The sequence below is a fragment of the Saimiri boliviensis genome, chromosome 16 (genome assembly GCF_048565385.1).
Source record: "Saimiri boliviensis isolate mSaiBol1 chromosome 16, mSaiBol1.pri, whole genome shotgun sequence".
Lineage (NCBI taxonomy): Eukaryota > Metazoa > Chordata > Mammalia > Primates > Cebidae > Saimiri > Saimiri boliviensis.
In genome coordinates this window covers 66,702,888-66,720,348 of record NC_133464.1, presented here as the reverse complement: position 1 = coordinate 66,720,348, position 17,461 = coordinate 66,702,888, and the positions used below count along the sequence as shown (strand labels likewise).

Sequence of the window (17,461 nt, the reverse complement as noted above, 5' to 3'; positions counted from 1 at the left end):
TAGAAACCACATTTCTTGGAAACACTGATAGTCCCTGAAAGTTTTCAGAAATGGAAATGTCTCCCAGTTTATATAAACAACATTGAAATAATTTCCTCAATGTTGAGTTTACCCCTAAAATTCTCCTTAAACTGTTAGCCCTTGCTACTACTTGCTTCCTAAAAATAAGAAAGCAACAAGTGTGATTCCTTAACATGTACATGTATGCATCTCTGCATCTAATATGCATAACTTATATTCTACCAGTTATTTTCTACTTCACTGTATAGCATTAAAACTGTGCTTCTCAGTGACTGCATAAAACATTGTGACTTCCAGTGCTTCAAATGGTTTTAGCAGCCATAGCTTACTGGAAAGAGCAAGGAAAGGTGTTGGAAGCCACTCAGATCATTAGCTGGTTTCCTGAATTCTCTGAGGTTACCATACCAAAAGGTTGGGGAATCAAATCAAGTACAGTTGGTCCTCCTCATCTGTGAGTTCTGTATCTGCTGACTCAACTAACTTCAGAAAGAAAATATTCAGGGGATGAGGGATAGATGATTGTATCTATACTGAATATGTAAGACTATTTTCTTGTCATTATTCCCTAAACAATACAGTATAACAACTGTTTACACAGCATTTGCATCATATGCAGTATTATAAATAACCTAGAGATGACTTAAAGCATCAGGAGGATGTACATAGGCTTTTACAAATACTACTCCATAAAGGATGGCTGTATTTGAAAACTATATAATACTGTATATTATCTCAAACATGTGTAGATCAAAGGCAGAGTAAGATGAACCTAGGGAGCAGAGAGAGTCTTTAAAATGGAGTTAGAAGATTTTCATATTTTAGGTTTGTGGGTATTATGAAAGTACGAGAAAATCAAATTATTATTTATCAATGTGATTATGAGGGAAAAATGTGATTTACTCCCACAGCACTAAATTTGGGTGAAATACTTGCTGTGGGGAGTTAGGAAAACCTATTTATGCTGAAAGAACCAGTGGCAAAACACTTGCATCTGGTAGACTGCTTTTTACTTTAAGCAAGTTTCCTTTACTCTAATGTTCTAATGTCCTAGAGACATTGTCTCTATAGATTTCTTGGAAAAGAAATTAATACATCATTATAAAACCATGAGTAGTATTAGTTTCCTATTGCTGCTGTAATTAATTACCACAACAGCTTAAAACAATACAAATTTATTATCTTACAGCTCTGGAGGTCAGAAGTACAAAATGGGTCTCAATGGGCTAAAATCAAGGTGGAAGCAAGGCTGTGTTCCTTCTGTAGGCTGGAAAGAAAGCAATTAGTTTCCTGGTCTTTTCCAGCTTCTAAAGGCCGCCCACATCCCTGGGCTAATGGCCCCTTTCTGCATCTTCAAAGCCAGCAGTGGTGGGCTGAATCTTTTTCCTGTTGCCATCTCTTCTTTCTCTATCTCCCTCTTCCAATTTTAAGGACCCCTATGATTATATTGGGCACCTGGATATTGCAGGATATGCTATTTTAAGGTCAGTTGATTAGCAACCCTAATTCCACCTGTGACCTTAATCATCTTATCCATGTGAGGAAACATGTTCCTAGGTTCTGAAGATAAAACATGGACATCTTGAGGTGGAGCATTATTCTGCCCACCACATGAACTATAACCTATTTTTAAATCAGTAAATATCAACCACACAATAGGACAGCTATTTCCCCAAATCTTTGCCCTCCCTACCCCTTTGAGGCTTGGCTTTGGAATGTGGAGGGGGTGGAGTAAGAAAATACCTTTTTCATTTAGTGCTAAGTGGTGGTGTGCTGGTCAACATTTAAGAATCAGGTCTAGAAGGGAGGAGGAGGAGGAGAGAAAATTGATCTGTAGCATTTACTGATTTCCACAGTGTAAATATTGTCCACCACAGTCAGTTTCAAGCTGCCAACATGAAGTCGAGTAGCTTAAAAAAAAAAAAAAAATCCAGAAAATTTGACAATCTATTCTCACGGTATAAGCCAGTGCAAGGAAGCTACAGCACAGCACTAGACATATATATACCATGACAGACTATAGCCTAGGGAATGCAAGTTACATTCCTGAACTGAATACAATTGAAATATACCAAATACTCTCTCCAAATTTCCCCTTTTACCCGTAAGACTAACTCTTCCCATCAACATGAATGGATACTAAAGAGCTGGTTGATTTTCACACCTTTCTGTCTATTAAGGATCAAAAAATACCCACAAATGCTGGCAAGGAATCCAGTCTACTCTTCTCTCACTATGTGCTCCACACACAGATGATGAACAATCAGAATGAGACCCAAGGTCCCCTGGTGACTTCTTCTGGGAAAGGAGAAAATGAAAGGCAGAAGGGCAGTGGCCAGTTGGGGCAAGACCAGAGACAAAGCTAGAGGCTGTTGGGCAGCAATAGGCTGCTTGGATTCTACTTGACTCAGAGTTTCTGGGCAGCAGCCATTTGCCTAGGGAGGAGGGCAGTGTGTTTGCAGGCTGATGTCCATTTGTGTGTTTGCTGTGCATTTTAAAAATTAAGTGCTCCATAAGCACAGCCATTATCACTTGCCTTGGCCATTTTCACACTGGCAGTGTGAAATATGTCATTTCTAGATGGCTAATGTTCATTTTTCTTATCTGACACAAGCTACTAACTAGGCTCACATTTAACATGAAAAGTTACAGATTTATCTATGGGAAATGCTAGGATCATGGTGGCAGTGCAGGCCAATCAGCCACAGAAATCGCGTCTGTGGAAGGACAAGGATGGGTCACTCCTTTTTTTTGCAAGGTCGTTTAAATTAATGCTCCTCAAGCTTTTACGTGAACAGGAATTACCTGGGGAGCTTGTTAAAATGCAGATTCTGATTCAGTAGGTCTGAGGTGGAGCTAGAGATTCTGCTCTTTTAACAAACTCCCGGATGATACCAATGTTGCTTGTTCAAGGGCTGTATTTTCAATGAGAAGGGTCTACAGATCATCTCTCTCTCCCCATCTCTCACTTTCTGGCAAATTTATGGCAATAGAATTACAGTTGTCATATTAGGAAAGAGAAAAACACTACTGTTAGACAATGTTAAAACAGTTTTGGCCAGGCATAGTGACTCATTCCTGTAATCTCGACACTTTGGGAGGCCGAGGCAGGTGGATCCCTTGAGCCCAGGAGTTCGAGATCAGCCTGGGCAACATGGTAAAACCCCATCTCTACACAAAATTAAAAAATTTAAAAAGCTATGGTGGTGTTCACCTATACTCCCAGCTACTCAGGAGGCTGAGATGGGAGGATTACCTGAACCCAGAAAATTGAGGCTGCTGTGATCACATCACTGCACTCCAGCCTGGACAACAGAGTGAGACTCAGTCTCAAAAAAAAGAAAGAAAACAGTTTCAACCACAAACATTTACGAATAGTATACATTATTGATCCATGAAGAAATTAGCTGTAAATGACCCACAAGCCAGCCAATCATGGGTATTAAATGACAATAAATGACTTTTAGGACAAGAGGTTGCAATACAATAATGATTAAAGGTCTGCAAGCCTCTTAACTCTGCTCCTGGTGATGACTTAATGATTTTCTTTGTTCTACCTGAAATACAGACTATGCACTGTAAAGGGAGTGCCTCCTCTAAAATTGCAAGACCTAAGCATGAATCTTCCTTTGAAGGAAAAACGGAAGAAAAAACACTGGATGAAGAAAAGAAGAGTGGGGAACAGAAACACAGAGAGAGAGAGAGAGAAATACAGGTAAATTTTTAAAGTTGCTGTAATAAAAATTTTCTACAGTGAAACCATAATCATTGATCAGTCAGAAATGGATGGCCAAGTCAAACTTTATGAAGTTCCTATGCTCTTTTTATACTTCCAGCATTTTATTTCAGTTCCTTGTTTGCAAATCCAGTCTTATCTCCATCCACAAAGCCCACATCTCTACAGCAACAGGGTGCCCTCGAACTTGGGAGAAGAAGGTTTGGTGCTTCAGAAAAAGTTGGGAGCCTACCCAAGGTCACACTGCACAACAGACATCTTCCCAGATGGATTAGTCTGCTCCCAGCCAGGATGCATTCCCTTGACTTAAGGCTGCAGCAAGTGTCATGCATGGTGGTCAGTTTCATGAGCCAGCCTTGTCCCCAAACCTCCAAGATTTAAATCTATTACAGCTTAGGAATTTGTGGAAAATGAGAGTAGTAGGAAGAATGAAGGAGGGGTGTGGACAGAACACTACTACCTTTTTTTTTATTTTTCTCTAGCAGATAAACATTTTTAGGAGACTTTTTCCCCCTAAGTCCCAGAAAGAGTATCAAAACTAACACATCACTTTGAGGTTTAGAATAGATCATGTCACCAAAAAGGAAATGCAAATATAGGCTTTTTCTTTTATCAATAAGAGAGGCATGCTTACCTACATCCCACCCAATCTGGAAAGTTCAATATTTGGATGTAAGTACAGCAGCATATACCACTGATCGCCATCATTACTAGCTGCTTTGCCTTCTGGAAAAATATATGGTTACTACTTTCATCACTCCCCTAAGGAATGAGACAGTGTGGTGACAAGACACACAGCTCCAAGGCCAGTCTGCCTGGATGTGAATCTCAGTTCTTCTTACTGGTTGATATGGTTTGGCTGTGTCCCCACCCAAATCTCACCTGGAATTGTAATAATCCCCACGTGTCGAGGGTGGGGCCAGGTAGAGACAATTAAAGCATGGGGTAGTTTCCCTCATAATATTATTGTGGTAGTGAATAAGTCTCACAAGGTCTGAGACTTTTATAAAGGGGATTCCCCTGCACAAGCTCTCTTGCTCTGTTGCCGGCTGCCATGTAAGACATGACGTTGCTCCTCATTCACCTTTAGCCATGATTGTGAGGACTCACCAGCCATGTGGAATTCTGAGTCAGCTAAGCCTCTTTCTTTTATAAATTCCCCAGTCTTTATTAGCAGTCTAAGAACAGACTAATACACTGGCTGAGGGGCCCCAACCGGTAGGCAAATTATCCAGCCCCAGTTGCACAATTGGGTAATAAGGGGGACAGGTTCTTCACAGAGTTACTGTGAGGATTAACTGAGTTGATATACGGACAGTGTCCAGAAGACAGCCTGGCATATTCTAAGCCCTCAGCAAATGTGAGCTAATGCTCCTCCTCCTTACCTTCTCTCTCTGAATTGCCTTCATTTTTTGGAGTTCAGCTTCTTCAGCTTCCTTCTTGATTCTTACAGATTCTTCTCTTTTTAGCTAAATTATATTGAAATTACAGAGAACGAAAACAGTTACCATTTTTCAGTCTGAACTCTGGAACACAAAATTATGATGAAAGGCAAATTGCAGTATTGTTTGTGCTATACCTCACCATGATTATAGGTTGTTACTTCAAGCTACTTAGATCACAGAGACTGGCCGGGCTACGTCTTCTGCCTGTGAAATTTCTGTCTTTGTGTTTCTTCCTTGGTCTCTCCCTTTCTCAAGGTTTCTGTCTCTCTCTCTCCCTCTCTCTCTGTGTGTGTGTGTGTGTGTGTGTGCGCACGCATGTGTGTGGTATGTGTGTGTATTGGGGAGGGAAAAGGGAAAATGATTTTTCCTGATTACAAAACTCAGTGTTCATTGTAAAAATCACTGAATATCTTAAATCTTTTTTGTACTGCTTCCACGATTGGCCTGTGGTAAATAAATTCACATTCTTAGAACCAAAATATTCCAGACATAATAGACTTTAAACTATAGTTAAAATATAGTTAACTTAAACTAGAAAAAGAAGTCCTTTAACTGAGTGATAAAGGGCTTAGATAAGAATTGAAGGTGTCCATTTCTGAACTTCTTACTTCCTGATAGCTTTGATTTTGAAAGCTGCCTTTGCAATTGGCTGGAAGATTTTATGCTTTTGGTAAAGTTACTGTGTTATTTCACGGTTACTTGAAAGAGCTGGTACTCATATTCCTTACCAAAATTAAACCAAAAGAGATGAATTCTGACCTTTTGCTGGTACTTAGATTGCCTCAGCTGGAGTTGTTGTTTCTGTCTGACTTCAGTTTCTGACTGGCTTCCACCTTAGGAAAAAAAAATTCACATAGGTGAAACATAAATATTAAGCTGAAATGTCAGCCATCAAGGACTAATTAATAAATAATAAATTTGTAACATGAGTTTTGTGAATATTCTCATGCTCTTGGAAATAAGAACATAACCTGTTTTTCTAATAAGAACTTAAATAAGGAGAATACTTAGAAAAGAGAGGTGGATGGAAAGAGGAGGCCATATTTTTAAAACAAAAGAACACTTCTAAAGATTTTCAATCATGTAGGTAATTCAACTTTTCACTTGGATTGAAATCATACCTAAAGGTCTGCACTAAACAGAAGAAACAGTTCCTGTCTAGGAAACTGTAGAATATTCCTCCTTCTTGATTATGACCATGACTGAACCTAATAAAGATGGTGACCAAAGGTGCTTCTATTGCTTTTCGTCTTCCAACTCTATTGCCTTGTGTTCAAGCAACAAGGCTCAGGAAGCTCTCAGAGGTCTTGCCACTAGACAAGTATTTAATCTTTATAACAGTTTCTAAAAATACAATGGGAATAGTCTAGTTAGTAACTGATCATCAATCCATACTATTTATTGTTCTTTCTTTATATAGTCAAACTAAAAATATGGATGTTAAATTATTTACTTGCTCTCTTTTATATACACATATTTTAAAAATCAGATATTAAACTGATAAGAACAGATACTAGATTTTAGCCAAAAGGCCGAGAAGCAATATTGCTCTCTCTTAAACCTAAAAGAATTTGGGGCCAGAAATCCTGACAGCTTGACAATCATCTAAGAATTGCCCTTTAGGGAATTATCAGTATTTACGCAAGCTTGGTGTGCATATTATAGAGGTTCCTTTGAAATAATTCTCTGGTGCTTTGGTCACTAAAAGTGTCAGCTTTCTGAAAGATGCACTCTCACAGAAGATGCATTAAAACAATTTGTGTTCACTATAGATCTTATAATTGAACTGAGAAAGATACCATAGGGACTTCTCTTCTGAGATTCAAAAGATATATAAGGGCTGTTTGATGTGGGCCCTTCGATTGCTATTGTGGGGGGTAGGGAATGTTTCTTTCTAAATAGTGAAGAATGTTGACGTCTTTCATAATGTTACAGCAACTTTTAGCATCTCCTGCAACAATTCCAGTATTTTAAGGGGTAGAGAAATAGAGGAGTTGAAAATTAGAAGAAATGTAGAGAGCCAGATGTCTAAACATTTACAAGTTTTGTTCAAAACTCATCTTAAAGTTTAATACAATTTAGAATTTTCTTTTCTACCCCCATGCCCCTCCCCCACCACACACACCTTACTATCCCTAGATAATGTATGTAACAGGAATTTGCAATAAGAATCCTGGTCACTCTACTGTTTGAGAAAAACCAAAAGCTTTAATTTTTTACATCATCCAAAAAGCCTGGGAAAAACTAGTCTCACATAGCCAATCTCAGGACCAGGTTAGAAGAGATTAAAGCTATTTTCTGATTGTACCCTTCAAGTCTGGCTCATTTGCACCAAGGAAACACTTGAGATAAGCACTTTTAATGAAATACAGTGGGATGATGATAATATTACTACTTCCTCTCATTAAATAATTTCCAAATTAGATTATTTTTACCTATGTTCTTGGGGGTGGGGAGGGAACTCAAACAATCACAACAGTAAATGGCTTCTGACACAAGACGTGCTTCTATTAACTAAATCTGTGGACACTGTGTGTCCAACCCTTTAAATTTTCGGCTGCTGCTAGAAGAAAAAAGGCAAAGAAAAGATGTGAATGATTCCCATTAGGTGGCATCCCCTCTGAATGATTCAAACACCAGCAAAGGCAGCCCAGACAATTCATCACACTGGCAGCACCTGCTCCAGAGGCCCAGAGGTCTCTATCTGCAGAATAAAAACACAGGTGATGTTTCTCTTATACCCACCACCGGCTCTCCAGCTCACTCTCATCTTGCTCTTGGAACTGACTCTCCACTCCTTTTCTTCACATTAACATTTAACTGCCATGATTAATATGCTTGTGTTAGCGTTTACTCCCATCCTGACTAGTGCTATGCCAGGGCATATGCAGCGCCCCAGGTAAGCTCTCTTCAGAGTCAGTCATCTAAGAGGCTCTAAATTATTTCGCAATTAAGCCATCACTTTGTTCCCATAGAACGGTAGCATTACAGGTTTGCTACTTACAGAAAATCAGAAATATGTATATCTTCATTAAATGCATTCCACCCAAGCAGCACAATGACCAAACAATCTGCAATGGACACTCACAGACATATGCAAGCTGTTAACAGGATCATCCATCGGGGGCCCCGCCCTCCCGCATTCGGGCCGCGTGCTTGCTTACCTAGCGGCCTGGGCACCAGGTGAAGTGGTTTAGCTCTGTTCTGCTCCTTCCATTTCTCCAGGTTGGCCAGCTCTTGCTCCGCAACTAAGCAGGTGAGAAATATCAAATTGTCAATTACTAGACTTCTGAAAGAAAAACAGTCCCTAAGAAACAACTATTAGAAGGCAATTAAACAACAATTAGAAGGCAATCCATGTTCACTACATGGGAGCATGAGTGAACAAGGCTTCCAGGACAGGAATATTCAGCCCTGACGCCTATGGGTCACCCTCCGCCTGTGGCACATTCTTACCAAGAGTCAGCACAAAGAGTTCAAATTTTGAAAAACCACCTGGGCTCCTACTAAAACAAAAAATGTATAGATTTTCCTACCATTCTGGCATTCTTAAAACTCTGTATCAAGTTAATTTTTAAAGTTTCCTATAGACAATGTGTGCACAACTAGAATATTTTCATGTCAAGAATTTTCCACACACAGGTAAACATGCTCCAGAGAATTCTGATACCCATACTCGCTTTATGTTCAATGCTCCCCAAGCTTACTGCAACTCTAGGGAGTGAGGGCTCGGTGCCACAGGTGGGGACCCTCGCTCTGGTTTCGGGCATTCCAGACCAATTATGCAGAGTGGGCTTCCCGGGGAGCAGGGCTCGTTTCCTAAATGTTCACTCTGCACGACAGCAGGGGGCGCCAGAGAGAAGAGAGTTTTGTCAATCCAGTGCCTCCCCTTATCTCTCCGTGAGATCTGTTTCAAATGTCCATTAGAAAAACAAATTCTGAAACATTTCAGAATCCAGACCACAATGAGACTTAAGCTCCTATTAAGTATCTTAATCAAAAGCTTGTAAGATACCAGAACGGCTGGCAGTTCCCACAGTCCCTGCATGGCGGTGATTGTCATCTGCACTGACCCCACTATACCTCCCGGGGCTACATGTCTGGTGGGGACTCTTTAGAGAGCTTTTGTGCCTTTCTGTCCACATTAGTCATAAAGTTAAATTTCCTATCAATGATCTAATAAAGAAGACCATCGAATTTCAGCATCAAGCTTGCAGTTTGTGGACTAAATGAACTTTATCTTCCACCTCTAAAGGATAATGCTATAACTTTAAATGGCAGCATTTATATTTACTGTACATTGATTAAACATTAAACATACAGAGAGCACAAAAACGAGTAAGATGTGATCCCGGCCCTCAAGGAGGTTTCTTGGCAATAAGTGTAAAGTTGTTCAAGCTAGCAGAAGTCCAGGAGCTACCACCATGTCATGAGTTCTGTTACTAAGGTAGAGAAACAAACTTAGAAGTGTTAATAGAGTATTTTTAAGGTATAATCAAAACTGCTGATGTTTAACAAAAAAATTAAAAACACTTGATGAGATTTAGTGAGTCTACATAAATCAGAAAATACTTCACACCAAAACAAACCAGTTGTAAAGAGAGAGAGAGAGGGCTGGGTGTTGTGGCTCATGCCTGTAATCCCAGCACTTTGGGAGGCCAAGGCAGGTGGATCGCCTGAGGTCAGGAGTTCAAGACTAGCCTGATCAACATAGTGAAACCCCATCTCTTTATTTAAAAAAAAAAAAAGAAAAGAAAAGAAAAAAAGAGAGACAGAGAAGAACTCTGAACGTTAAATGAATGATTATACGTACTTCTTTGTATCTGATTTCTTCGGTTTACATTTGGTGCTATCATGGTATATGCACTTGTGCTGAAAGGAAGAGAAAAAATATTGCTTATCACCACGAGAAACTACCAAGGTATATAAGCCACCAAATTATTTTTCCTTCTGTTATACTGTATTTATGATCATCACCATCAAATAGGCACTATGAAAGATAATCTTAAGACCCTGACCTGTTCTCTGAGACCTCACAATCTTGATGTCAAAGTAAACAAAGGACATGGCCAAATACGGAAATAGAAAGCAATCAATGAAGAGTGACAAGTGACTAGCTGGTATACTGTCCTTGCAGGGGTCCACTGTTCCTCTAGATGATGCTTGTGAGTAAATTCCTTTAAGATTGCTTTAGATTGGCATTCTCTTCCATGTAACCATACTGGGGTACAGGAAACATTAGTGCATTTTTGTCCCCACAGACTGAGCCTCAAGGCCATTTGCAATGCAGCCACCTCCTCTTGATGACCTGAGTAGCCAAATGGCTTTCAGGCTTTGGCCTTTCTAGGCCTCTGTCCACTGGGTCTCTTATTCTCCTAGGGTCACAGGTTGACCATAATCAGGGGCTCAGAGAAGCAAGGAGTCATTTCAAACAGGGGGATCAGGGAAGACTTTATTTAAACAAAAATATTCAACTGTGTGACACTAGGAAGCTATTAAAATATTGTGAGCTTTTGAGGGCAGAGAGTGTGCTTGATTGATGTATATTCCAAATCCCTGGCACATGTCTGGCGCAAAGACACTGGCAGCTTGATAAATGTGTGCTGAATTAAAACAAAACGATGCTACAGACCCAGTCTGTGAGTCTGTGTTGGGATGGCTCATTTTTGAGATGACGCATGTGATCCCACAAGAGCATGAATACTCTGTTAAGCAAAAATGAAACACAGCAACAGACTGCAACATACATGTAGGTACGGTTTTAAGAGAAATGCTGTGGATAAACACAACCAACTTATACCTGTAGTATTTAAGAGGGGGAAAATAACCACCCAGATACTCTTCGAAGTCTCTCTCTTTTACCTGAATGTACAATTTCAAAGGGCAAATTAGCAAAGATTAAACAGTAGAGGCCAAAAGCACTGATTAACAGAAGCCATTTCCTTCCTTATCTCATTATTTTTCTAGCAGCTAGCCTTCAGCCAGCTTCAAACTGGGCTTTAATTTTAGACTTGTAAATGTGAGATATGCAACAGCCTTTGCATGCAAATGGGGCTGCTGGATGCCCAATTACCTAATGTATATCAGCAGACATTGCATGTGTAGCCTAGCATGCATACAACGTTATGAATACAAAATTAGGAGGCTGCCACTGGAAATTAATCCCTTGTCCATTGCATATTCTTTGTTCACCCTAAGAAAAAATTTTCACTCCTGAATTGCCAGTACTTTATAGGAGCTTGGAAAGCTGCAATGCCATGAGTAGTCCCTGGAAACTTGAATATGATACAATGGTGAACCATTCTACAGAGACTGAAAGCTGAAACATGAGATACAAATGTAAACGCCAACCATGAAATTGCTAGGCAATCTTCAATGTCTGCTAACATTGTGGTATAGAGCGTCTCTCTATACCACAGATTTGACTATACTTCAGAGATCAGTAGTTATCAGCCTTAAATTGTGCATCATAATCACCTGGAGGGCTTGTCCACCAGCTTATTAAAGAGTAGAGTTTCTAATTCTGTAGCTCTGTAGTGAGATCCAATAACTTACATTTTTAACAAGTTTCTAGATAATACGGATGTTCTTGATCTAGGTATCACACTTGGAAAACCACTGCTATAGAGCAGTCAAGCTATTATAGAAGATTTGCGCTAAAAGGAAACTTAGGGATTCATAAATCATTGGTAAATACACAGAGGTTGAATCTCAGGCCGAAGATCACCAGGTCAATTGAGCAACAGTGATGAGACTCCAATCTAGGACTTTTGACTTAGATCAGTTATCTGTCCGTGGCTAACTTTTCAACTCAATGTGCAAAGCACAAAATATAACCATCCTTTAACTTCAGCCCCTTGATAGACTTCCAAACAATTCAGCGTACCTAACTGAACACTTATTATGGACTTATCATATCAGAGGCTTACAGACAGTGTGGGGAGAGTCCAAAACGTGGATACTAATCACTTTAACAAAACTTACACTTTAGTTAGGAACAAGTCAAGAAACCACCAAAGCATCCCACAAGAATATCCAACCACTCAACATGAGTTCTGGTTGGGGGGGGAAAAAACAAGAAAAAAGAAATAAATAAATTTATAAAGAATATCCGCACAAGTCTTAAAGTGGGACGATGTACTTACCTCCCTCTTTAAGACTTGTGCAGATCCAAACAGTGGAGATTCATAGAGACCTCAGAGGAGTAGAAAAATGAATAGCATGAAATAAGAATAGCAAGCTGAGGCTTGAAGAATAGGACCTGAAATCGCAGAAGTGCTTCTTTGCCAGGACTTTGCCAAAAGCAGCCTCACAGAAAATTTTCCAAGTCCATGGTCTCTCTTACAGAGATTTTGCAAAAGGTTTGGAAAGCAAAATCAATCTGTTTGTAAACGATTGTATTCTACAACATCTAATCTGGTTAAGTTTTTAAGTCTGACATCATACTAGAATCTTCCGTCTCAGGAATAGGACTTCAGTCAATCTATGGCCAATGTATATAGCCTACAGTTACCTAATAAAGAAACATAAAATCAAGAGAAAGAATTAGCTCTGAATTTAGAGGGTTTTTACTGAAGGCAGTTTAGCATAAATCCAGGCAGTGATTCCAGGAATAAACATTTTATGTAAGTGAATTCCTTGGCAACCTTCTTAGCAATATTTTATTGGCTGAAAATGCCAAATCTAAAACATGTTGTATTAGTCACAAGAAAGCATTGCCAAGTAAATGGCAAGTAACTTAGCTTCTATTTCTATTACTATAGGAAGAAGAGCTTAAGACAAAGGATATGCTTTTTATTTTTTAATATCATGTGTCAGAGTGTAATGCCTTAGTAGATACAAATATTCATCCCTTCTTTCTCAGCTTTCTCTTGACATGAATAGCAAGTATAATTTATTAATGTTTTTAGCCAATTAGTTTCTACCCACAGCAAAGGCTTTGCTGTTTTCACCTATGTGCCATCCCTTTCAACAGTCTGATTCTCAAAGCTGCTGATCTAGACAAGCCCAACAACTAACATTTGGTATTCTTGTTATTTCCTGATTAAGCAACATTCAAGCCACTGTAATAAATGTATATATTTGAAAATGAGTGTTCTTAATTACCTCATTGAAATTTAATGAAGTATCTCAATTTGTAAGATTGTTTTCACTTTCTCAACAGCACACATCCATGAGATATACTAAGGAAGAATATATGAAAGAACAGATAAGATAAAATATTTTTCTGCACCATAGAAACATAAAATAAAAAGATATTCAAGAAATGTTTGGTCGGGCACATTGGCTCATACCTGTAATCTCAGCACTTTGGGAGGCCAAGGCACGTGGATCACTTGAGGTCAGGAGTTCAAGACCAGCATGGCCAACATTGTGAAACCCTGTCTCTACTAAAAATACAAAAATTAGCTGGGTGTGATTGCGCACACTTGTAATCCCAGGTTCTTGGGAGGCTGAGGCAGTAGAACTGCTGGAACCCAGGAGGCGGAGGTTGCAGTGAGCCGAGACCGTACCACTGCACTCCAGCCTAGCCAGTAAGAGCAAAACTCCATCTCAAAAATAAAATAAAATGTTTTCCTTGTGCGGTTTCTCGAGTTACACAACTGCATCTTGTGTGTACATTCTTGCACAATTTGTATAACTTTTTCTCAATAAGCACTCTGAAAAAATGTTACGTTGAAGTTATCAAAAATATCTTGGCTGGCTAAAAGTAATACATAAATATATCCCCTGGTGTGTACAAACTGCACCAGATGTAATTTAAATTTCTAATTAGAAACAATACTGGTTTGACTGAAAAAGAAATGTAGTCAAGAGCAAAAATTCAGAAAGAGAAGATTAAGTGTAAACATAATTTCAAACAGAATAGTAGACATGTAAAGTCACCAGTGTGGCAAAAAAAAAATTGGTTTGAAGTTTTCATAGTTCAAGTAAATCTTATCCTTGGGTATATATAAATTGAAAAAAAGATTTGAGGATAATCAAAGGCATTTGGATATATCCCTTATTTGTCTAGATATGACATTCCATATTGTTTTTTGTTACACGACCTTCAATGTAGGAATCTGAAACTTACTGTTTTCAGTCAACACTGAGTCAAATCTTCTGAGGCATTTAAGTTTCCAAAAGGTTTTTCATAAATAGATCAAATTCCCAAGAAAAAATAAAAATGACAAGATCAGGCCGAGTGAATTGCCCTTGACCCTTAAGCCTGTATCATACCACCCTGATCAAGTGTTCCACTTCTCCAGTATGGAAATGTTTATGAATTATCTTGGCCTCAGAAACTACAAAGCTTAAGACACTATATCTGCACACCCAAGAAGCTGATGTGTAATTGATTAGTTCTTTTATCAATATAACTCATAGCTTCTGTTAGAGGGCTGAATAAACACACAGCGGGTAAAGACAGATAAATAAGCAGGAAATACTCAGGGTCTTTGTTTATAGGATGCTTTTATGGAAACTAGAGGCACACATACATACCCAGGATCCCCATGGCTTAGTGAGACATTGTAAATTCACGCAAATTAGAAAAAAAGCGCTGCTTCTTTCAGGTGGAAGTAATCCCACACTAAGACACATGGTTTGGTATGTATCTCAGCCACAAATTACACCTTAGCTGGGCAAGTATGTGCTGTCACCAATCTGCACAACCATATAGAATGGACCTGAGATGATGTATTTCTTCACTTAAACACATACACATAAATAAAATCCACACCAAAAAAATTAGCAAGAAGGAGTCACACTAACAATACAAAGAATGTATATGAAGTACAATACTGTAGAGACTCAGCATCTTTAAGAGTTCAAAAACCAATGACGGGACCATCATTGAAATGGAGACCAGTTGGTAGGTATACTTACAAAATGTCTTGTAACTACTTCCTAAGTAAAAGTAACTAGAAGAAATTCATATTTTCAGAACATAGAGATGTCAGGTCTGGGATTTGATTGGATTCCACTTACAAGCTAATAAGTTAGCCTGTCACTGTTTCATGGACACTGGAAGAAGACATGAAGTTCCTGGATCAGAGACAAAGGACTTTATGACTCATGGCACCATAGGCAGCATGAGCATCAGTTTATTTACATCTATTCTCTCTGGCCTCAAGTCTTATGGGGGCAACAGGATAGATGCTGCACACATGGCGTGTTTGCATTGCAGCTGAGAAAATGCTTGGGGAATATACCATTTTTACAGCAGATACTTAGTGAGACCGGTCTTTGCCCTGGGGAGAACAAACCTCATCTCTCAAGGTTCCCAGCTAAATAAACAACCCTAAGAAATAGGTTAAAGAGTAGTCTTGGCACATCCAACAAAACATGAGTACAAGAGGCCCTAGGGAGACACTCTCTTTTCCAGCAAGAGAATATTTAGTATTAACATTCCTATTAAGAATGACTTAAGAAAGAAATTGGTATTTGCATAAAACCACCTACTTATGAAATCTGCTATATATTTTCTCTTCATATTATTAGCAGTAGACTTAGAGCTGATTATGTTCACATCTGAAGCATTACTCCTCAAGATTATCTACAACCTAAAGGGAAAAACCAGCAATGCAAGACATAATGATGTACTCCAAAATCTGTGCATGGAACATTTAGAAATGAAACTTACTGTTTATTTCTGATTTTGAAAGAAACACACTTGTAAAAGAAAATTCAGAAAACTATTTTTAAAACATGTAAAAGTCACACATAATCCCATCCCTTAAAGATCACAATTACAATTTTATTTGGACGAATTTACTTTTCATCTGTGTTCTATATATATTGCACAGTTGCAATCATATTTTAAGTACAGTTGTATATTCTGCTTTCATTTACAAGTGGTTTTCCTAATTTGATTATATGCATAACATGCTTAATGCTCAATGGCTGCATAGTATTTCATGACATTGGTGCATCATACAACCTCTCAACTATTTTAATTATTCACTATTATAAATAATCCTGCAGGATGTACAAAGCATACCACTTTCAACAGAAAGTTATCCAGAAGAAAACGTGAATAGTCCTCTGAAATCACTACTCTGAACAGGAATGTGGGCTACATTTAAATTTTTCTTCCTTACATAGCCTACTTATATTTCAAAAATCTCAGAGACAACATAATCACATGATTAATTTCCACTCTTATGCTTGAATCCCTATTTTTTTATTTTTTTATTTTTTTGAGATGGAGTCTCACTGTCACCCAGGCTAGAGTGCAATGGCGTGACCTCAGCTCACTGCATCCTCCGCCTCCCAGGTTCAAGCAATTATCCTGCCTCAGCTGCCTGAGTAGCTGGGATTACAGGTGCATGCCACTGCGCCTGGCTAATTTTTGTACTTTTTTAGTAGAGACGGGCTTTCACCACCTTGGCTAGGCTGGTCTCAAACTCCTGACCTCGTGATCCACCCACCTTGGCCTCCAAAGTGCTGGGATTACAGGTGTGAGCCACCGCGCCCGGCCGACTCCCTTTATTCTTAAACTAGAAGATATGTAGTAGGCCCTACCCAACATTCACTCTTACTTCTGCCTTATTGATAGCACTTCTATATATCATTCAGACAGACAATGTGCCCAGCGAAAAGACTACAGCCACCAACCTTCTTTATAGGTAGGTATGATTATGTGATTAAGTTTGAGAAATTGAGATATAAGCAGAAGTCATTGAGAGGGATTTCTAGAAGTCTCCTTTAAATGGTAGAAATAGATAGACAAATAGAAAAAGCTGTTTTGTTATTTTCCTTCTTCCTGGAAAGCTGAAATGGTAGCTGGTACTCAAGCAGCCATCTTAATCTGTGAGGCACCCTGAATATGGAAGACATGATCAGGAATAGCAGAGCAGAAGGACAGAAGCAGTCTGGTGCTCTGTGACCATGAAACCACCACATTAGTGGTCATCTATTGCTGTACTGCCCGACTTCAAACCGTAATTCTGTTACTTCCTAACTGTCCAACTTTGAGCAAATTATTTATTTTTTTCATTTTCCCACCTGTAAAATAGGGATAACTATCCACTTCATAGAATATAAAGTGCTGTGAACCCCGAATAGCTGAAACGGGTCTCAGTTAATTTAGAAAGTTTATTTTGCCAAGGTTGAGGATGAGCCAATGACACAGCTTCAGGAGGTTCTGATAACATGTGCCCAAGGTGGTCAGAGTACAGTTTGGTTTTATACATTTTAAGGAGACAGGAGACATCGAACAACATACGTAAGATGAGCATTGGTTTGATCCAGAAAGGCGGGACAACTGGAAGCAAAG

The 17,461-nt window shown here is 39.0% G+C and overlaps 1 protein-coding gene and 1 pseudogene across 2 annotated transcripts in view; both read right to left on the bottom strand.

Moving 5' to 3' along the window:
- EPSTI1 (epithelial stromal interaction 1) overlaps positions 1–17,461 on the bottom strand; it is a 98,130-nt gene that overhangs the window by 67,264 nt on the left and 13,405 nt on the right. For both annotated transcript variants that reach the window (XM_010344928.3, XM_003934378.4), the window contains exons 2-5: positions 10,013–10,071; positions 8,364–8,447; positions 5,959–6,032; positions 5,140–5,223 (exon numbers count right to left, since the gene is read on the bottom strand). In XM_010344928.3, the coding sequence (XP_010343230.1) occupies positions 5,140–5,223; positions 5,959–6,032; positions 8,364–8,447; positions 10,013–10,071 (301 nt within the window). The remainder of the gene's footprint in view (positions 1–5,139; positions 5,224–5,958; positions 6,033–8,363; positions 8,448–10,012; positions 10,072–17,461) is intronic.
- LOC120365874 (U2 spliceosomal RNA) lies at positions 6,635–6,743 on the bottom strand (annotated as a pseudogene).